At 38.8% G+C, this 23,108-nt stretch overlaps 1 protein-coding gene across 1 annotated transcript in view; it reads left to right on the top strand.

The window, feature by feature from the left end:
* Window positions 1–22,552, top strand: part of calm1b (calmodulin 1b) — a 32,346-nt gene extending 9,794 nt beyond the window's left edge. Inside the window, exons 2-6 of the mRNA XM_057823695.1 lie at window positions 4,462–4,492; window positions 6,270–6,413; window positions 18,408–18,514; window positions 19,388–19,523; window positions 21,448–22,552. Of these exons, the coding sequence (XP_057679678.1) occupies window positions 4,462–4,492; window positions 6,270–6,413; window positions 18,408–18,514; window positions 19,388–19,523; window positions 21,448–21,476 (447 nt within the window). The 3' untranslated portion in view covers window positions 21,477–22,552. The remainder of the gene's footprint in view (window positions 1–4,461; window positions 4,493–6,269; window positions 6,414–18,407; window positions 18,515–19,387; window positions 19,524–21,447) is intronic.
* Window positions 22,553–23,108: the final 556 nt, after the last annotated feature.

The following is a 23,108-nucleotide window of genomic DNA, read 5'->3' on the forward strand; positions in this document are numbered from 1 at the left end:
ATCTTTTCTATATTGCACATTAGAGTAGAGCTGAAATGAATACTCGAGCAACTCGACTAACTCGAGTTTAAAAACTGATCCGAGTAATTTTATTCACCTCGAGGAATCGTTTAATTTTGCCAGCTCTAAGCATCACGTTTTGCCCGGACTACTTTTAATGCGGGACAACGCGCTGACGTCACGTGCGTAGAGGAAGAAGCTATTTAAAAAAAAAAAAAAAAAACTTACCGCAGCCGACAGCCGCTACAAACTACGCCGACGTTGCTAAAAACTAGGCCCGTATGATGGTAGTGTGGTAGCAGGTACCAGGTAGTGTCCGATGCGTCTCATAGATATCGCATGCACTTAGAACTAGATGCGAAATGACAGACTCGGCCGCGTCTGGGCAGCGTTAGTAAACAGCCGCCATCTTTAAGCAGTAGACTTCCGAGCGCTAATAAATATAACGTTACTGTCACTCGCACACGTATCATTAGCCCTTCGGAGGGCTAGGTTTCTATTGATTATGACCACTGACGATGCGTGGCTAATGTGTCTTACATACAGGCTTTATTTAATCTGTAAAAACACAGCGCTGTAGAGTGATGAGGGTGTAAAATTAAAACATAATAAACTGTCAGTTTTAGCTCAGTAGTCATTGCTGAATAAAACACCAAGTAGCACTGGTCCCTAATGTGCTCCAATACAGCAGGTATCATACATTTATTTTGAACACTGCAAACTCAAAATCCTATCAGTACTTACAGTTTAGACTAACTTAAAACTTAACTAGAACTTAAAAATAGCTTGACACAAATGGAAATTCAATTGAAACACGTGGGAAAAACACGTAGCTTTCAAGTGATGTGTGTTATCAAGCGTAATTACATTTTTAGGTAAAAAATGTTTTTTTTATAAGGTCTAGAAGTTTTTTGAGTGAAAGCAGTAAATGTTTTTTTTCTAGTCACATCTTAGATGCAATTGTTGGCTGTTTTCAACAATGTACATCGAAAATAAAGACATTGATTGGCTGAATGGTTCAATATTGGATTAAATGTCTTTTTTTCTCATGTATATTTATAATTGCTCTTTACCTTAAAAAATGTTTTATCCGATTACTCGATTTAATCGATAGAATTTTCAGTCCATTACTCGATTACTAAAATATTCGATAGCTGCAGCCCTACATTAGAGCAATAGGATGTTGCCTGAATCGCAGTAGAGGGCCTGTTAGATTGTTCATTAGATCTGGCCCATGAAGAAGATGATCATTCAAACTTGTACCAATATGTTTAGCAGAACAATCAAACACATCATCAATTACTTCTTCGACATCAAGCCCTTTCAATAATGCCAAGTAGTCACATTTATATTTTTCATCTTTATTGAGTTTTCGCCTTGGATGTTCAAGTCTGATTTCAGCACTTTTTCTGTTGTTTGGCAAGTGTGGCTGTTGTTTAAATGGTAGAGGCATTTCACAGTGTCCCTGTTCCCTTTTCGTTATTCCTTCTTTAAGCTTGTCTAAGAACCTCAGATTCTCTTGCCAGACTTTTTGTCAGTTGTCCCTAAAATCTGTCCCTAGCACATAATTAACATCAAGGGGAGTTACTTGGGGCCATTCTCTTACACTAACTCTGTGGCACAAACTTTACTCCATTACATTGAATGATGAGGTGGAGCCACCAACATCACTCCACACTAGGTTTGTGCAGGTTGCATATGGTTTATTTCCTTCTGCAAACAGAACTTGTCTTGGAGCTACAGTTGTAGGACAGTTAACGGCAATTAGGCCTGAACGATACTGGAAAAAACTATTGCTGCGATTTTTGGGGGGTTTGCGATATATTGCGATATTATATTGCAATATTAAAAAAAAAAATTATATATTTTTTTTCAAGAATTTTTCACAAAATGACTTAAATAGCTGTTTGTAAAGACTTTAGATGACTCACCATCACCACAGTGTACAGTCATCCCTTGTTTTTCGGGGTTAATGGGGACCAGAACCCGCCGCAATAAGTGAAAAACCGCGAAGTAGCGCACCCCCCATTTTTTTTTTTTTTTTTTTTGTGTGTTTTATGTGCCCAATGTATTTATTCAGATTTAGCATTGGAAAGAGATACATATAAGACATGTTTTTTTTCCTCACTTTTCCCCCCAAAGTGATTTAAAAAATGTATATAATGAATGGTTTTTAAGCACTTCAAATGTCATAATTATGATAGGTTTTAAACATAACTGTCCAACCAAATCATTTTTGAACAAGAATAAAGTACTGTAGCAGATAAATGCTTGGCTTTATTAAATGCTTCTGTTAATCTACTTTGGCTGTGACTGTTGAAGTGACATGTAGAAATTTCAAACTCCTCATGATCATTTCTGGCATTTAAATGTCTCCAACGTCCCCACAGTACACACATTCATTCCAGCGCGGCTTCCTTTCAACTGTTTAACAAGTTAAACGATGATTGACAGATGCCCGTGTGAAGTCTGCTTCCTTGGCCAGATCAAAGTCATCGTTGTGCCGCAGTGACTGAGAGGATCAAAAGGCTGGGAGAGGGAGGGTAGGAGGCTGTGCGCAGACCAGAAAGTGAGGCGTATGTGGATCAAAAAAAAGAAAAACTATCGCACATGCTTGCGATGGGACTATCGCGCACACGCACATCGCGATGGCAATGTTTAAACGATATATCGTTCAGGCTTAACGCCAATGAGTAGTCCTACTTTACAGCTCAGGAGAGGTGCTAATTTGAATGTGAAAACTTTTGATAATTTCTAGCAGCCCCTCTGGAAGAGGCAAAGCTCTTACGGTGATTGTGGTGAAGGTTTTATTTTTTTAATGGTTATTTGTGAACATTTGGCATGGTTTGATAATAAAAGACATCAAATCATCAGTCAAGTCTCACGTTTATTCGGAACAGGCCTGCTACAATGGGCATTGTGTAAAGGCTGAGTCTGACACAAATGTATTAATATTTAACAGTGTTGCTATTACTCTGGATTCAAACAATTTGTTACTCATTTTTGTGGGATGTATTTAATAATTCGTTAGTCATCAGAGATGACGTCATGGTCAGAAAACAATTTATGTCCCTGTGATGTCGTGCTGTTGACTGAAAATCGTGACGTTAATCATATCGCTTTTATGTCATTGAATTGATGATCATATTAAATGTGAAATACTATTTTGGAGTGTTATTTGACTTTTGGGAAAACATGGTGATATTATGTTGTTCCTCTATGGACAGAAATCTAATTGGGACTGAAACAGCAGTGCCTCTGCTGGGTCCAGTGAACTAGTGCAACATATTTTTTCCTAATCCTCTTCGGGATGCAGTTTATCAATTATCAGTTCAATACAAGTACTAATCAAGCCGTTTTCATGCCCATCCATAATTGCTGTCCCGTAATTATACCGGCAATAAATTCATCAATTTTGTTCATGTCTGTCATAGTATTACACTGAAACCAAGCACTATTTTGCCAATTTTCTGGCTTAGAAAAATAGAAACAAACTTAGATTGTTTTTCCGCTTCTCTGGGATGTACCGATGACCTCAATGTGCATCGGTTTCCGGAGCTAATTTGCAGGTACACACATTTAAGTGCTCCAAACTGCTATGGGAATTGGCTTGGAGGCAGAGCTGGTAACTGTGACTAATTCACTTGAGCCATGGGAATGGAAAGTTTTGGTGTCAAGGAAGATTGCCATTCACAGCTGCATGTGTCTATGTGCGCTCACATCTGCTGTACTTTCTAATTGTCGGTGTGCCATTTTCACTGGCGAACAATGTTTTTTTTTATTATCATTATTTGTTATGCACTGCGTTATTGAACTAGCATCAGTTCCCCACTGTTAGTTGGACATCAGAATCCATGACCATGCTAACCATGACCATGTTAACCCTCTTAGACCGTCTTAAAATGTTGATTTTCAGAGAACGACGTCTAGTTTGTGGCTGTAGTCAGCCTGTGCAAAACTGTGAACACGTCTAACAGATTCACACTTATGTAGTGTCATCTGCAGAATGTGTGCGATTGTTTTCACAGCAATCAAACTGTGACCAGGAAATGAGATGGACTCGTAATGTCGTTAAAGTGTGATAAAGATCCAATTTTGCCTGGTCAGATCACGCGCTGAATAAGGGTGGGAAAAATGTCATTTGGACTATCTTAAAAAAATACAAACTTATGGTAAATTATAGATTGGCATGTATCCATAGAGCTGGGAGCTTGTTAATTTAGAGTATTGTCATTGGTAAATCATAGCATCCCCCCTGAGTGCTTTTCTATTTTCGGTCCAGCTCAGGGCCAACAGAGCCCTGAACACAGTCTCTAGTGTTGAAACGCGTGTTAGTGGGTGGGTAGGGATGATGTGGAATGTGATGACCAGTACATCTGGGAGTTTGGAAAATGTGCGTGCTGAGTAACTTGTTTGTTTGCAACCCCCGCTCACCCTCCCTTTCCTTTTCTCCTTCCACAGGCTGACCAACTAACAGAGGAGCAGATTGCAGGTATGAACGGCTACATTTTATTTTATTCAATGAAGCTTGCATAATTTGGCTCTTATCACATAATACAATAAAAAATGCATAATGAAGGGCTTTTCTCTCCCTTGGAAGAAAATTAGAATTGCATAAAGAACGGAATTTAATGGAAAAAGTATTTACAGGAGTGATACCAGTAAAGCCACATCCATCGATGAATGTTTTATACTGCTTATCCTCGCTTGGATTTTGGCACCCCCACCGGAGTTTGTCCTATCTGACTTTGGGCCAATGGCAGGGTGCACTCAAAACTAGTCACCATTCACATTACCGCCTATGAATAATTTAAAGATAAACATATTCAGCAAATTTGTGCAAGGACCAGGGTAAAAACCATGCATACTTGACACAGGCAGGTCGGAGCCTGGATCCAAACTCCCAACTTTAGAACTGAGACAATTGCTTTAATGACATGTTCATGTTGGCTTAAACTCTGATTTTGAATACGGCATTGTTCTTTTCTCCATCAAATGCATACAGTATTTGGCTAATTATTTTACTTCATTATTTGATGATCACAATGCTCTGTAAATAATACATCAGTAAAAAAATATCAATCTAAATGTGCCGGCGCTAGCATAGTTGGTAAATTCCATTCAGTGTCCAAAGGCAGGGATAGAGGTGCAGCAATTCATCGATTAATCGACAATTAATCGTTTAGGACCTTCTTCACCTTAAACTTGTCTCAATTCCTGAAATTATAACATACATATAACTTCTCAGTCGTAATGATCAGATTTATTCATGATATTTTGTTAAGTTAAAGTAGGACATGAACAAAAATCTGGTTTTACTTTGGAAAACAACAATTCAGTTTTGCCAATTTTCAGACAACTTACTGTCTGAACTAGTTTCTCAATAAGGCTGCAACGACTCATCGAATAAATTGATTAAAAGCGAAAAATTTAGTTGCCAACGAATTTGATAACCGATATAGTTATAGACTACAGTTAAGTCAGAAAGCTGTAAAAAAAAAAAAATTTTTTGAAGAAAATAGTCATCTATTTTGTCAGTTACTTACATAATGCCTAAAACAACTTCCAGGTTAATTGTGTAGGTAATAAAAAAAAAAAAGTGACATTTATTTGATTGTTTAATTAATCGTCTGATTAATAGACTATGAAAATAATCTTTTGTTGCAGCACTAGGCAGGTATTCTAAAACAATAAAATAAATAATACGACCTAACATACCGATATTATATCCATACATCCCAAACACAGAATACATACAAAAGTTAAAATGAAAGTAAAACCATGTTCACAATGTACACATAGATTAAGATCATTAATGCGAGCAGGTCCGGTTTGTTTTTAGCTTTTTTTTCTTCACTGGTTAACTGTCATTTTTAAGGTGTTGACTTTGTCACACGGTCTGATATGTATTCCTCTAATGGACACCACCATTTGGCAGAATTTAAGTCTACGCCATTTTACCTCAAGTCCCCTTTTTGCCGGTGCTCATGTGTTTACTGAGATCCTGGAATGGGGGAGGAGCCAGTCTGTTCAAAGCCTGAACAATTAGACATCTTAATTATTGTCTTTTTGCATAAGGTCCAAAAGCCCCAAGATTAAGCCTCAATAAATAAACATATTTAGTCACTCACCATCAGTTTAAGAAGCCTACTTTTACCCTAGTATGTTTTTAGATATCCCTGTTTTATATTTACTAACCAAAAGAAAATCCATAATTATGCTCATTATAGCCTAACATATGTCTAACATTATACTTCTGCCCTCGACAGAGTTCAAGGAGGCCTTCTCCTTATTCGACAAGGATGGCGACGGCACCATCACCACCAAAGAACTCGGCACTGTTATGAGGTCGCTGGGACAGAACCCCACAGAGGCCGAGCTGCAAGACATGATCAATGAGGTGGACGCTGACGGTCAGTACACCCTTTTCAAATCCGTTTTTTGACTGATTGGCTTAAAGGTGTTGAACAGTCAAAATAATGGTAAAAGAGCATCAAAACAGTTTGGTGACCAAAATACTTTTTGTTAAAGGGATAGCATTTAGAGAAGCCACCATGTAGTGGTGGGTGTGTAATGAGTACCCACTTGAACAAAGAATCATCATCAAGGTGGAGGGTCAAGTTTCACACAATTAGCACAAAATATCTGGTTGGCAAGTAAGAGGTAAGTAAAATGCTGTGAGGTCCAGCACACCAGACAATCAGCTGTCAGTGGAGAAGAATTCACAATTATTACAGGCCAATTTTTGGTGTGATAGGTGATCACCTGTCCATGCGTTTTAATGCTGATCAAAATGCATCATCTGAGATATAATTCGGCACTCTGTCAATCAGGGAGGTCAAGTGGACAGTTTGAGAAGATGTGTGTTTTTGCCCATATAGGGCATGAACAGGAAAATAAGTCCAGATGACAATGCGTTTCTTGTTGAATGGAATTCATTGACTATAAAATTGCAACCATTTGCAACAGTCTTTCAAACGCTACTTTTTTGCAGTATTTGCTAGGGGTGTCGCGATCCGATCACGCGATCGGAAATTGGGCCGATCGTGCCATTTTTCAGATAATCAGAATCGGGTGAAAAGGATCGGGGTTTTAATTTAAACAATAGTTTTGTTTTTCTGCTTCATGCTCGTACAGCGCCACACCGTCCCTCCTGCTAAGCAGTGCTGCCCTACTGTCCAGTGCAGCTTGCGTTTGGTACTTAAAATTAACGATGATTGACATACTTGTAGCTTTGATCTTGCCAGAGAAGCTTGGTAGCTCTACGATCAAAAGGCACAAATGTGCCAATCATCGTTACATTTGCAGCCCAGTCGTCTGTCTGCTGTGGCAACTCATTTATAAGCGTCAAAGCGAAAGTGGATTTGAGTGGACTCACTCAATGAAGCATTTAATAAAGGTGTTCTTGTTTAAAAGTAATTCACATTATGAAGGTGGCACAGTGGGACAGTAACATGTTTAGAAATTTTGTTCAAATAGAAAGAAAAAAAAAACGTTAAAAAAAACTTTTCAGTATCGGATTGGGACTCTATATCAGTAGATTCTCAATCACTCGGACTCACGTACAAAAATATGCGATTGGGACATCCCTTGTATTTGCATTACTTGGTAGGTGGGCGCCCTTACACAATTACCGGTACTTAAAAATTGTTTTTACGAATCATTTGTGCCCGCTAAGAATGTGCTTCAACTCCTGCCATTGCCAACAATTGTTAAAGTCATCAAGGTGCAGCAAAGAAGGACAAGTCAAGTCTCTGCATTACACACATATAGAGAGAGATCAGAGAGATCAAAGTGCATGCTGCAAGAAGCTTGACAAAGAATGACATCAAGGGAATGGTGTAAAGGTCACTGTAAACTACCACTGATTTTATGTCTTCTTTTGTGAAGACTGAAAAGGCAGAAAGAGAAAAGAGTTGTCCTTGGTCAATACACTTGAAGATGTTAGTCGTCTTTGATATATAGCAATGGACAGCACTTGAGGATAACATGAAATTTTGGGGAAAGAAGTTTCATTTGTAGATGTTTGTCATTTTAATTCACTTTGCAAACTAATAATGAACTGTTTCACAATTAGACAAACAATGGAGAAGACCTATAATTCACATAAGCAATCTCAAGTTGCTAGATTGCACTGCAGTTGACGTGACAATAGTGCTGTGTTTGTCACACGATTTTCAGTCAGATTCTCGTGAGAACACTTTGACCCTAGCTGCGCTATGTCAGCTTATAGGATTTCATAAATGGGACCGCATCAATGAGGGGAAATCAATTGCGCCACAGGTTGGCTCCCAGCTATCAGAGCGTCCTCTCATCGTCCTCGGTGCCCACCCTCCACTCTTCCACTTGCACCCAAGAGCGGCAAGCAAGCATTTAATGCACACACGCATCCACACATCACCAACATCCTCTCGTTCTGCCTCTGCTTCCCTTGGCTGATGCAATCTAGGTCAGACAGCAATGAAGCTAGTAATGGAAAATAAAGGTGGTTACATAAGGGCTCTCTTTGCTTTTGCACATGCAGTACCCGCATCAACAGCCATGAGCCGTAAGCTGGCCATTGAAAATCACCTTTGTTTACCAAACAAGTGGGCTTTAGCGGAACCTTGAACTGAATGGAGAAGGCAGGAGTGGTTGTTTAACAGAAACAATCCTGCATTTTTTTGGGTGTAATTCATGTGTTTCATTTAAAACTAGTACATTTTATGGTGCGCACACACACCTGACTTTCTTAACCTTGATGGCAATCGTGTTTCAAACTTGACTCGAAAAATGGTGTTCTTTGAACATTGTGACATGAAAGCCAGGATTCGTCATGACGCTGCCTCAAAAGGACCTCATTAAAGGCTTGGTATGCTGGAGAAAAAACAATGAGCACACATTCAAGTACACAGAGAAGCCTCAGCCTTCTATAGTTTGCGTCAGCGCGCCTCTTATGTGCAATCACACCATCTCCCACTCGGTTCACTCCTTCCACTCTCCTCTCCTCTTAGCTTCTCCCTCATCTCCATCTCCAAACGCCCACGCCCCTCTCCCTTAACGCTCATTTTACCTCTGCTTCCCTCCCACCGTAATCTGTCGACTCTTCCTCCCAGTCTTCACATAGCTCCTTGCGTCCATCCCTCCATCTCGCGACCGTGGTGCTTTTGGGGGAGCTATTGCTCCAGGGTTGCCTCGATTCTCCATTCATCGTCCCTTCCCTCTTCTGTTCCCATCCCCTCGGAGCGTAGCGAGATCTCTCAATGCTGCGGGGTCTCTTCTGTGTTAGATAACAGGTCTTTGGATTGTTACCCTGGGCCACGAGATCACCATCTGCCCTCTCACATTTCCGCATCCCTTTTTGTTCCTCTATTCACACGCACACACGCGTCTAGATTTTCATTCGCTGCGCTCTTTATCTCAAGGCGTTCTCGGTCATTGTCTAATCTGTACAATCCCCCTCGCCCGTCTGTCCCACCCGAGGGCTAATCCCTCTGGGTGCTTTGCCCTCAGTCTTCCCGACCTTCAGCTGTAATTCCATCAGACCTTTTTTTTTTAATTGAGTTTTTAATCATTACGACACCCCTGCATTTAGTTTTAACATGTAAAATTAACTTCTCAACAGAATGTGACCCCTTCATAGTTCCTTTCTTGATTGATTTCGGTGCACACACACATGCACAGCGTCCATAATGAAAAGCAAATAGAACATTGAATCTTTAGCAAGAGGAATGCAGATTGAATTCATAACAGTCAGTCAATAGCAGGTGTCAGAGCTCCCCAACATTTTACAGGCTGAATACCTGTCAAGTGGCCGCTCATGTTGTTGTTGTACACAATCATTTTTTATCTAATCCTACGTTATTCATAGATGGCTCACAATGAAATTTGGTAGGTATAGTCTAGGGCGGGGTTCACTAAATCCAGACCTCGGTGCCACTTTTCCTGTCGTGTTTTTCATGTCTTCCTCTTCCAACACACCTGAATCAAAATAATCAGGATCATTATCAGGCTTCTGGAGAGTTTGCTGATGACATAATCATTTGATTCAGGTGTGTTAGGGGAGAGAGACGTGGAAAACACGACAGGAAAAGTGGCACCGAGGTCCGGATTTAGTGAACCCTGGTCTAGGGACATATACGCATCAATCTTCAAAGCCTCATTTATTTATTTATTTATTTTTAATAAGGGCTGATTAATTTATTCCGTGCTTATATTTGCTTGTAGGTTAGGAGTTAGCCAGTAGGGGGCATTGCATTCTTCGTCACAGCCTTCATCAGCACACTAGTGCTTGTTTCAACACAGACCGGTTAGTTATTTGTTCAACTTTGAATGCACATACAAACACGTTTTCCTAGCCAAGTTTACGTAATACGTGTTCTTTTCAAGGCAGGTGTGTCAAGCTCATTTTGTCTTGGACAACATAGTTTTAGTTTGCCAAAGAAGGCCATTTTGATCCCCTAATATTGTTTTATATGCACAATGAATTGACTGAGAGCTAATTTTGAGATCAGAAGCTAGTAAAAAAAACTTGGAAAATGCTTCAATTTGTTTTTAAAGTGGGAATTTAGAACACAAAAATGCTTGCAATAGGTCAATCATGGTACCTGCGGGTTACTAAAAGTATTAAAAAAGCATTGAATTTAGTTTTCAATGATTAAAGGTATTAAAAGTATTAAATTAGCTGTTGTACGTCTGGAATTTTTTCACCGTGGTCTTAATTTTCAAGAACATCTCAGTGCAACCTAAATTATATCCGTGACAGTTTTTTTGATTTTGTTTTGAATCCATAACGAAGATGACGCATAGATTTTTTACGATGCACTGCACTACAAATCAAAATACAATTCGTGCGTGCCAAACCACCACAACCGGCAAAACGGAGAATCCACCCATCTCTGCATCAGGAATGCGTCCGTTTGTCGGTGGAACGAAAACCCTGCAGGCAGAAGTATTGTGGATTCTGAACACCAAAACAGACCACCATTCATATACTTCAAATGAGTCCATTGGTGATCTGTTTCGGATATTACGTCATTTTTGGCCGGCATCGGCTGTCACAATGTTGGTCATATTGCGTTTTGTTCCAGAGGGAGCGTTCCCGATGTCGTTACTGTCTTTTGTAACGAATTTTCAGTTGGAAGGAAAAAAAAAACGCATTTTCTTAATGTTTAAATAGTCTACATATTTTTATGATCATTATAAATGCATTCACACAATGAAATAACGCTGGAAAAGTTTGTTAAACAATGTTGGTCAAATCGTGTTTTTTTCCGGGGGAGCATTCCCGACTCGTAACTGCAGCCAATTTAAGCTCATCAAGACTTTAAGATAGAGGTAAAATCGGGCCTAAAAAATCCAGCCCGACCCGAACTGGTCCGCAGGTATTGAAGCCCAACCCGCGTTTTGTGTGATAACATTTGTGACGATGTCTGCATAAAAGCCTGTCTTTTGTAACGAATTCTCAGTTGGCAGAAAAAAAACCCCGCACATTTTCTTAATGTTTAAATAGACAACATATTTTTATGATTATTATAAATTTATTTACACAACGAAATAGCGCTGGAAAAGTTTATTAAATATAAATAAACAGATGCGGTTTTGCAGACTCGCAGAGGGGAAGATTAAAAAGGGCGTATAGGCACGCTCTGGCTCTGCAATGACCATACAGCGCCTTCTTTTTTTATCCAATTTATTTATTTTATAACAAGTATTCCTTAGTTTATCATTCATACATCGTTAATATATAGTTATTTCAAAAAGTTAGCGAGAAAGAACGCTGGCCCGGCCCGACGTAATCATTGACATTTTAATTTTGGTCATGTTTTCAGTTTAATTTAGCCGTTTCCAGCTTGCTATGTTTATAATTGCGATGTTTGTTTACCGCTTTTCCTCCTCTACTGCGAAGAGGGAGGAAGTTACATCGACCGCCACTATAATGTTTAAGTCATCAGCCATCTGCTGTGACCTGGGAATTTAACGCCTGCTTTCACGCACACTGCTTCCCATGTCAGTCGACACGGGAAATTGTTTTCACACACAACTGCTGCACGGTTAAGTCCTGCGATATTCCCATTGTTTTGAAGTATGTGATAAGGGCTCAAGTTACATCCAGATACTTTAGGTTGCAGTTTATGGGTCATGCGAAGTCAGTGGACCTGCTTAAACATTTCAGTTTGCCTTTCGAATGAATGTGAATTTCGCCGTTTTAACTCGAGTTAGCCATGTTCACTGGGGTCTTGGCAGGTGCACTAGCGGCTAGCCTGTTACAGAAGATGGCTGATCTGAGTTCTGTCCTCCTCCTCTTTTTGTCCATAATTATTGTGTGCGTGTGTGTGTTTAAAAAAATTCTGACTTTATAATGTTACTTTAAATGTGTTTTAATTGTATCTTCAATATATGTACATTCTTTTGTCAAACACTTAGTAATTGAGGTAAAATTTGATGTTCAGTACTTTATTTATTTAATATGATGCAATATGATCTAAATAATGGGTGCAAGAAAAGTATTAATTTTCAGTTGAAATGGCATTAAAAAAAGGTCTTAAAAGTCTTGAATTTAGATTTATCAATTCTGGGGGGACCCTGTCAATGTTTTCAAAAGTTATAATTTATTATATTTTAGTAAGAAACACGTCAATGCACAACATTGTGCGCTACACAAAATTGAACTGGATCTGGTCCAGTTTGACAAGTGGTTTAATCAATTTTCAATAATTTGCCTTTTCATTTGCAAAAGTGAACAATGACTAAACATCAGGGGTCGAGACTGGGGCCAAATGATGACATTTTACAACTAAAATTAGAGCTTTGCGAGTATATTTTTCATCTATGCGCGATCAGTAGCGTTTTTATTTATTTTTGAGTAATAAAAAATGCATAGGGGAAAATTAAACGATGAAAGGGAACCGTGTGGTACCCCAAGTTTCAAATGCGATATCGCTTTCACTTTCGTGACTTTTTGGACCGCCAAATTGTCGCCACATCCCCCTGGTCTTCCTGCGTAGTTTCCGCTTCCAGGAAATATACGCGGCCACACACCATGTTTTTATGTGTTATACTCCAAGTGGTAATTGCGCAACGATTATAACATCCCAAGTAACGATGTGAGACTTTCTTTGTCGTTCTCAAGATTTATTTCCATCGCAGCTCGGCGACTGAGTTTAGCCTCAAACCCTATAGAAACAAATAAATAAGGATCTTAGTCCAACAACAGAACATTTGGCTAACTTGCAGAGCAAAAGTTTGCTAGCTTAAATGCTAAATGTGTTTTTTTACAATGCTCTTAACAAATCGTTCAAACGCATATTCCTACAAAAAACAGCTAAATAAGAATATTTATTTTTGTTTTCTAAGATTGCACTCTCAAAAGCGCATTAAATGAAATATGAAATAAAATACCTCAGCGTTTCTTCTAGAGCTGAAACGAATACTCGAGGAACTCGAGTAGCTCGGGTTTAAAAACTGATCTGAGTAATCTTATCCACCTCGAGGAATCGTTTTATTTTGCCAGCTCTAAGCATCACGTTTTGCCCGGACTACTTTTAACGCGGGACAACGCGCTGACGTCACGTGCGTAGAGGAAGAACTGATAATTTTTTTTTGAAAAAAAACCTTACTGCAGCCGACAGCCGCTACAAACTACGCGGACGTTGCTAAAAACTATGTCCGCGTGATACTAGTGTGGTAGCAGGTTGTGTCCGATGCGTCTCATAGATATTGCATACATTTAGGACTAGATGCGAAATGACAGACTCGGCCGCGTCTGGGCAGCGTATTTAAACAGCCGCCATCTTTAAGCAGTAGACTTCTCGGCGCTAATCAATATAACGTTACTGTCACTCGCTCACGTAACATTAGCCCTTCTGAGGGCTAGGTTTCTATTGATTATGACCACTGTCGATGCGTGGCTAACGTGTCTTACATACAGGCTTTATTTAATCTGTAAAAACAGCGCTGTAGAGTGATGAGGGTGTAAAATTAAAACATAATAAAGCTAACTGTCAGTTTTAGCTCAGTAGTCAATGCTGAATAAAACACCAACTAGCACTGGTCCCTAATGTGCTCCAATACAGCAGGTATCATACATTTATTTTGAACAGTGCAAAAACTCAAAATCCTATTTATTTATTTAGACTAACTTAAAACTTGACTAGAACTTAAAAATAGCTTGACACAAATGGAAATTCAATTGAAACACGTGGGAAAAACACGTAGCTTTCAAGTGATGTGTGTTATCAAGCGTAATTACATTTTTAGGTAAGAAATATGTTTTTTTTAATAAGATCTAAAAGTTTTTTGAGTGAAAGCAGTGCATTTTTTTTTTCTAGTCACGTCTGAGATGCAATTGTTGCCTGTTTTCAACAATGTACATCGAAAATAAGGACATTGATTGACTGAAAATGGTTCAATATTGGATTTAATGTCTTTTTTCTCATGTATATTTATAATTTGTTAATTTAAAATGTTTTATCAGATTACTCGATTAATCGATAGAATTTTCAGTCAATTACTCGATTACTAAAATATTAAATAAATACTAAATGTATGCCAGAATAGGTGCAAGATTGATCATAAATGTCATTGGATGTGGTCTTGAAAAAGTTTTAAACTTGAATGGAAAAATCCAGGAGGAACCCTGTTACAGTGTACGCCCCTAAAATTTTAAATTGGGGGGCCACTGTTCTCCGAGTAAAAAACATTAGTCTGGAGCCCTGAACATGCAAGGTAATGTTTCATAAGAGGGTGTCTTTGTGTTTGATTGTCTTTTCTTAGCTTGTAAAATTCATCCATTCATTTGCTACATTTTACATTCAAAGTTGGACGCCCTGGGGGCTGTCCCGGGTAATTTAGTGTAAAACACACACTACACTTCACTAGTTGCCAGTCAATCATAGGACACATTCTGTAGCACTATAAAAAAAATTGGGCTTTTATTCGTACACTGTCAAAACCCCCTTTTTTTTTTTCTTTAACTGTTGTCAACTAATAGAAAAGTCATTAAAACACCACTTTGAATTGAACATTCTAAGTAAATAGGACTTCAGTTTAAGAAGTTGGAACTCAACATTTTAAGTAATTGGAGCGAAGTCTTAAGTAAATATGTAATATTTTTGCTCCGACCTGGGATCAAACATGCATGCCGCTGTGGCAGCCGAGCACCTGGGCTGACAGCTCAGTTGCCAGCACCCTCTTTTAAAAGCACTGGGAGTGAGGTCATAAACATTTCGCACATTTCAAGTTTAGTTTACTCATAGATGTGTCGCCCACATACTTTATCATTAGGGGTGTAACGGTACACAAAAATCTCGGTTCGGTACGTACCTCGGTTTTGAGGTCACGGTTCGGTTCATTTTTGGTACAGTAAGAAAACAAAATGCAAAATATAAATGTGCTAGTTGTTTATTACACACTTTTGTGCTTTCAACAATAGGAACATTAGCCTATACAAAGCTAGAATTCTGCTCAAAAAGCAGCGGGGTATTTAAAGATAATCCAACAACAATTTGCCTTTCAGACCCCGCATATTGGTTAGCTTTCTTTCTGAAAGAAAGCAGAAGTCCTGTGCTAAAGACAAAAGCAATCCCAATGACAAAGATTTGAACATGTATTTTAGAAATGAAATGCCTCAATGAAACATTTTTTTTCTTATGAACGGTTTTCAAAAGCTTTATTGGTGGATTTTCTCAAGTTAAAGCGCCACACAGAAATTAATAAATTTAATTGTGTAAGCAGGATGTGTGTATTATTCTTATTATTTAATTACAGGTGTTTTAGCTCATTTCAATTTATTTTATTTAAATGGGCTATTATTTGTTTTATTATGTGTTTATATTTTACAAATATGATGTAGTATTCATTTATATTGTATAACTTTAGTTCCTATGTGAATATTAGTTCCTACTTGTTTTGTTGTGGTAGGAAGGTTTTGTATTGAACACGGGGCCGTGTTGGTTATTATTATAGCAGAGAAGACAGCAGTAAATCAACAAAGACAAGTCAAATGTGCCCCGATCTACCACTCGAGAGATCTGATGGACTCAAAAAGTAGGTTACGATTGCGTATTAGTTTGAAAATCGACCGTATTATTAAACAAGTGACTTCCGGCCCGATCCTAGCAAGTAGTATTGACGCAGGAGGGCCGCGTCTCGCGTCAAATAATAAACTCTGCCGTTCTTTTCGCGTGCGTTGCGTTGCTTCTGGGACGCATCTAACAGGCGGCCGTACTGCGACTGGTGTGCATTGGCTGATCAACGTTAACGCCCGCATTACACTGCGTTGTCGCGGCGGCCACGTTGTCGCGCCGTTGACGTTTATGGGTTATACTGTCCTACAGTGTTGGTCCTCATTATAGTAGAGAAGACGGCGTAAATATAATTTACACAAAGAAACTGTAACCCGATCGACTCACAGCCTCAAAGTAAGGGTTACATTACGTCTAGGGCTGCAGCTATCGAATATTTTAGTAATCGAGTAATCGACTAAAAATTCTATCGATTAATCGAGTAATCGGATAAAACAAATATATTTTTAGGTGAAGAGCAATTATAGATATACATGAGAAAACAAGACATTTCATCATTTTCAGTCAATCAATGTCTTTATTTTTTATGTATATTGTTGAAAACAGCGAACAATTGCATCTCAGATGTAACTAGAATTTAAAAAAAAGACTAATTCACTGCTTTCACTCAAAAAACCTTTAGATCTTATTTTAAAAAAATATATATATATGTATATATATATATATACACACACCTAAAAATGCCCTTACGCTTGATAACACACATCACTTAAAAGTTAGGATTTTCCCCCACGTTTTTCAATTGAATTTCTATTTGTGTCAAGCCATTTTTAAGTTCTAGTTAAGGTCCTGATAGGATTTTGAGTTTTTGCACTGTTCAAAATAAATGTATGATACAGGCTGTATTGGAGCACATTAGGGACCAGTGCTACTTGGTGTTTTATCCAGCAATGACTACTGAGCTAAAATTGATAGTTAGCATTATTGAGTTTTTATTTGACACCCTTATCACTCCACAACGCTATGTTATGTTAAAGCCTGTATGTAAGACACGTTAGCCACGCATCGAAAGTGGTTTTAATTGATTGAAACCTAGCCCTCCGCAGGGCTAACGTAAGATGAGCTAGTAGTGACAGTAACGTTAATCTTATATATTAGCGCTTGGCGCTCTACTGCTTTAAGATGGCGGCTGTTTGCTAACGCTGCCCAGACGCGGCCTAGTCTGTCATTGCGCATCTAGTTCAACATACATGTGATCTCTATGAGACTCACCAGACGCTAGCTGCAACTAATGTAGCATGTGCGGGCTAGTATTTAGCAACGTCGGCGTCGTTTGTAGCGGTTGTCGGCTGCAGTAAGTTTTTTTTTTTGCCTCTTCCTCTACGCACGTGACATCAGCGCGTTGTCCCGCATTAAAAGTAGTCCGAGCAAAACGTGATGCTTAGAGCTGTCAAAATAAACGATTACTCGAGGTGAATAAAACTACTCGGATCAGTTTTTAAACTCGAGTTACTCGAGTTGCTCGAGTATTCGTTTCAGCTCTAGTCAGAAACTCATTCGGTACGCATCCGTTCCGAACAGACTACCATGTACCGAAACGGTTCAATACTATTACATGTACCGTTACACCCTTAGTTATCATGCAAGTTAATTCACCTCAGTTAATCCAGTTAACAACAATGTAAACTGAATAATTTGAGTTGCGTCTACTTAAAACATCTCATTAGTCATGCCAACTAAAGACTTTGCATAAATAAACACTTTTTTTTTTCATGCAAAATGTAAATTTGATATAAAAAAATGCAATCACAGAATTAAGTCCACTTCTAAAGTGACAAGAGATCAGTGGGGTGTAATTTGGAAATCCCTTGACTAAAGGCATTTGGACTTCTTCCATTTTGTCATTCTTCTCCCACATGTCTCCAGCTGGGTTTTCCTACCAAGAGATAGGAGGCCTTCATATACACAGCTCTTCCAGCTGCGCACACTCCGTGTACATTATGGATGAGTGGCTATGGGTCTACCCCAACCAACCCCCACCCCGTTCCTGGAATCCTGCTGCGCTCTGTGTTTGTAACATATGCAGCGTCTTTGCAGGGCTTCCCTAAGAAAGGAACACACAGTCCCTCTCATGCCAACACTCCACCACCAAACAACACCTTTCAACCTGCCGTCAATGCAACAAATGTGCCCTGCTAGTAAAATTTCAGGTTTCCTCAAATGTCACCTCCAGGAAATATTGCACATAAGTCAGATGGGAAAAAGGGGGCAAAAACACTGAAATTAATGCTTTCGTTTTGGTGCTTTTCATCAGCTAAATGTCAGGCCCTGTCATCTACTTAGCTAAGTTTGCTTTTATGTAATTGCCATTTGGATTAAACGGCGAATCGTTGATCATTCCAGGTAATGGAACCATTGACTTCCCTGAGTTTTTGACCATGATGGCAAGGAAAATGAAGGACACAGACAGCGAGGAGGAGATCCGCGAGGCTTTCCGAGTATTTGACAAGGTATGGTAAATGTACAATATTTAGATAAAAAATGTTTTACACTTTTTCAGGCAGCGTTGTTTTTGGCAGCGTTTCAATTTTCGTGTTGGTTTTTTGAATGATAATAATTTTAGTCATCTCGGAATGTGTTTTTTTTAATGTGTTTTTTTTTTTTTTTTTGGTCTCGTTTTTGTTGACGAAAACTCAAGACTAATTTCATCTAGTTTTATTTGACGTTTACTCAAAATATTTTCACCTGTAAAATTATAAAAGACTCCAAAAATAAATGAAGGTTTCCAACTATTTCAAATGAACATTGACAGACGAGCACATATTGTAGTGTCTACAAGGACAACGCCAACTTTGTGATAATGCACACTCAGCAGGAAAACCGTACATTATTTTCAATTGATTATACCCACTGGACACCACGAACTGTATGTAAGAAAAATTGTCCAAGAGTTAGCATTAGCCTAATGCTAACGCGAGTGCTACGCTAATGCTATATTGTATATTATCTCTAGCCCAAATAAGAAAACAAATCTTACCGTGTGTGCAACTGAGTGATGATGACACTTGTGAGTCGATGTGCAACAACACGCCACGAGTGACACAACCAGACACTGCTTAAATGCAGGCTAACTACACAGTGTCACATTGTGAACATGTGACGGAAACTATGGCGCATTTTCGTCTCGTTTTCGTCAGACGAAAAACTAGCATGTCTTGTTGTTTTAGTCTTCTAAAACATGTTTTTAGCTCATTATCGTCTTGTCATCGTCATGAAAAAAAAGAGTGTTGACGAAAGCAACACTGTTGTAGGGTTTCATTTCTTGAATTGTCTGCTGTTTAGATGTCGACTGAAATGTGCGCTGCCGTAATGCTTTTGCACAGGACGGAAACGGCTACATCAGCGCCGCAGAGCTTCGTCACGTCATGACGAACTTGGGCGAGAAGCTAACGGACGAGGAGGTGGACGAGATGATCAGAGAAGCAGACATTGACGGAGACGGGCAGGTCAACTACGAAGGTAAATGCTATTTCATGATTACAGTTAACCCTTTTTCGGGCACATTTTAAAATACTATTAATTTTTAATCTTTTTTTTTTTCTTAAAATCAATTTTTGAGTGTTATTTAGCGGCCATAATCAGTTCCGTTCCTACACTGGCGATGGAACTCGAATTTCCGCGTAAATCTGAATAAACCCCTAAATAGCACTTATATCTCAAAATAACAATCCAAAAACTAATTATACGGCATATTAATAAAATAAAGTAAAAAATAAGGTCGATATTACTTCCCTCCGGTAACACCGATCATACCATACTTCTTCTTACAACTGACATTTATTAATTTGTCACCGTCAAACTATGAACACGCAATTAGAAAATAAAATTCAATAATGACAAAGAGCGTACAAAAATGCTTTACAGTGAATCAATAGTGACATAATTGCTCACACAACCATGCCTTAATGGCTGCACAGTAATACCGAGGGAAATAAGGTCCAAATGTTGGGCAATTCAACAAGGGAGACGGCAGATATTAGTGGCACCGGTCCTACTGGAACTGGAACACTGTTCAATAAGCTAGCGGGCTAATAGCAAGTGGTGGGTTTCTCTACCTTCTTGAAATGTCAACTGGGTTAGGGTAAGCTCGAAACTAACAGAAAATAGCGCTGCTGTGACGTCAAAGAAGTCAAAGTGCAACAAAGGAAAGTGGACCGCTCATAGACTTGAAATGTATGTAGTATAATGAAATACCAGATATGCATAGCAATTACTGTAAAGATCAACCGTTTTGATTAATTAGACCTAATAAATCACAAAATGAAATGAGAAATAATAAACTGGACTTACTTACCATCAATGCTGAGAGGTGGCGGACAAGACACTGAGGTGACTTTAAAAAAAACGACTGGAGAAAAAAAAACAGCAGATGAGACACGTGTCGTAAAGTCAAAATCACCTGAGTCAGGTATGTCGTAATTCGGGGACTACCTGTATTTTTTTTTTTTTTTTTTTACAAATATTACATTTTTAATATATTTTTATTCATTGAAAAATTCTTACAATAAAATACAAGGATTGTATTGTAAAAATGATCCCTTCAGACCTAAGCATGCTGCTGAAGTTAGCGTTTCTAAACCAATAAATACACTGAATTTAGTTGCTATTGCCACTTCTGGGGGATAATTGAATGAAACTTTACCCATCGGAATCAAATAAGGTTTAGCATGCCTTCTTTGCCATTTTTGGCGGTTTGAAAATGGCTGACCAAAAGCAACTTTAAAAAGGATAACGTAAAGTGCTAATTTCTCATCAAAAACACATTAACATTAAAAATAACAAAAGCATGAAATATCCCCGACCAAAAAATTGCACTTTGTTCTGGTGTTTGAGTAAAAATCTGCGCAGATTTTTTTTTTTTCCCCCCAGCAGAAAAAATGCGGCTCTGAAGGGGTTAAATTTGTGGTTACATCTAAAAATTGTCACTAAAAAGGATATTAGTATTTGTATGGAAATCTCTTCTATGCCATAAACATAATCAAATGCAAAACAGTAAAAATCTACTAAATTTTCTCTGTAGTCATTCCATGTAGTTCCTATTACATGTGGGATGGTGGCACACTTGACATGGATATTAGATGGAAGAAGGTACAATAGTTATAGCAAAAATGAATAAATAAATTAACAGTTGTCTCTCCCACTGCTGTCATTCACGAGACACTGCACTCATCTTTGTTGATTATGTCCATTAAGTGAATTGCCCTACTTTTCGGCAAGCTCCAAAGCGCCGTTCATCCATGCAGTTCCCTCTGGTGTTTCCCTGCTAGCATTTAATTTGGATGAACACGGGCGCTGTCTGAAAATTCATTAGTATGTTGCTCACAATTCAACACATTTTCTTGATACCTGATGTAATTTTGCCTTCTCGTCTTTTTCTCTGCAGAATTTGTACAGATGATGACCGCCAAGTGAAGTTTCCCCGCCCCATTCTGTCCCTTCTTAGAAGAAAAAAAAGAAAAAAAAATGGGAAAAAAAAAATCTAATGTTTTACTTACCTCTTGGGGAAAAAAGTTCATTTATTCATACTGTTTCTGTATAGAAAATAATTGAATGTTGAATTACAATATCCTTCTGTCCACACAGGGAAATATTAAAGAAAATATACAAAAATATCTGCATGAAAAAGATGGTTAGTGATCCTTCCCCTCCCTTCCCTCCTTCCTCTGGAAATCAATTTAGCATCAATACTGAACAAATAATAACATCCACCCTGTAACGACTACTTTCAGACTAAAGCAAAGAAGTTGGTGTCCAGTTCCATTTGCTCGTGCTAAATGTGCGGGCTGGCCATCTCCTCTATATCTCTTTTTCTGTTCTTCGTGCATGCAAGCTTGAGACCGGAGCACATACAAATACCCCCGACCCTCTCTGTCCCTCCCTAGCCCCCCAACCAACCCTCCTCCGGGCTACCAGAGCGTGCTGATTCCACTATACGCTGTCCTCTTGATGGTTTGGTACAGTTTTTTTGTATTTGGAGAGGAACCCTGTAATGTTAAGATGAGAGAAGATTCCAGGTTCTGACTCATAAAGCATAAAGTGGAACGGGACTTAATCGTATGCTAGTTAAAGTTCAAAAATATGTACAAAAAAAAAAACTTAAAAAACAAAAACATTTTGGCATGTTCTTATTTTTTTATGTTATATGGACGACCATCTTAGTAGTTGTGTGTGTCCTGCCCTTTTAAAGGAGGAGGGGGGACTTCAAGAGTCTTACGGTGAGCTTTCTTTCTTAGATTTTGTTTTCATTATTTCGCTGAGATGGAGTGTCTGTCCTGTTTTCTTGCAAGAGAGAATCACTGGCCTTCACTTTTTCTTTTTCTTCTGTTTCTCGACTCAGACGAGCGAGCGGTGTGCTGCGTTTACGCCGCTGGTTGTGAACGAGCAAACCGCCGCTCTTCATGAGTTCAGTTTACATTCATTCCAAGTTGTACATGCTATAGTTTTTTTGTTTTGTTTTTTTTTTTTTCAAATAAAAACCATGAACTTTATTATGTCTTTTGTCATTCTTTTTTTTTTATTTCTATGCTTGGTTGCAAATATAGACAAAGTAATCTGTATTTTTGTCCACTAATGAGACTGATGTGTCAATAATAAACGATTGTAAGCATCTGCACGTGCACTGTTATTGGGGCGGGGCTATTTGTGAGCCATGCTGTACTCTTATTACACAGTTGCGACTAAGTGGAAACACGCACACAACTATGACGCCTCCACTCCTGCGAGAACTGGATGGTTGCTAGGAAACAGGAGCATGCTGTAACTGGGATGTCAGTTTTTTTTTCTTTTTTTAAGGCTGGTGGGAGTTGGAATAAAGCCTTCGACAATGACTCCATGTTGGCTCGGCCTAGTAAGACAGCCATAATGTGCAAGCAGGGAAGACAGGTGGGTTTTATCTCTACCCCCCCCCCCCCCCCCCCTTACACCTTCATGCTGCAACATCTGAGAAGTCAACAAAGAATTTCACTGCTCCTCTGCTATATTTGGACTACACTTGACCATGTTTGAGAGGCTGCTCTCCTCCCACACTAGTAGTCTCATAACCAT

This window comes from Corythoichthys intestinalis, chromosome 19 (assembly GCF_030265065.1).
Source record: "Corythoichthys intestinalis isolate RoL2023-P3 chromosome 19, ASM3026506v1, whole genome shotgun sequence".
In the NCBI taxonomy this organism is placed as follows: Eukaryota; Metazoa; Chordata; class Actinopteri; order Syngnathiformes; family Syngnathidae; genus Corythoichthys; species Corythoichthys intestinalis.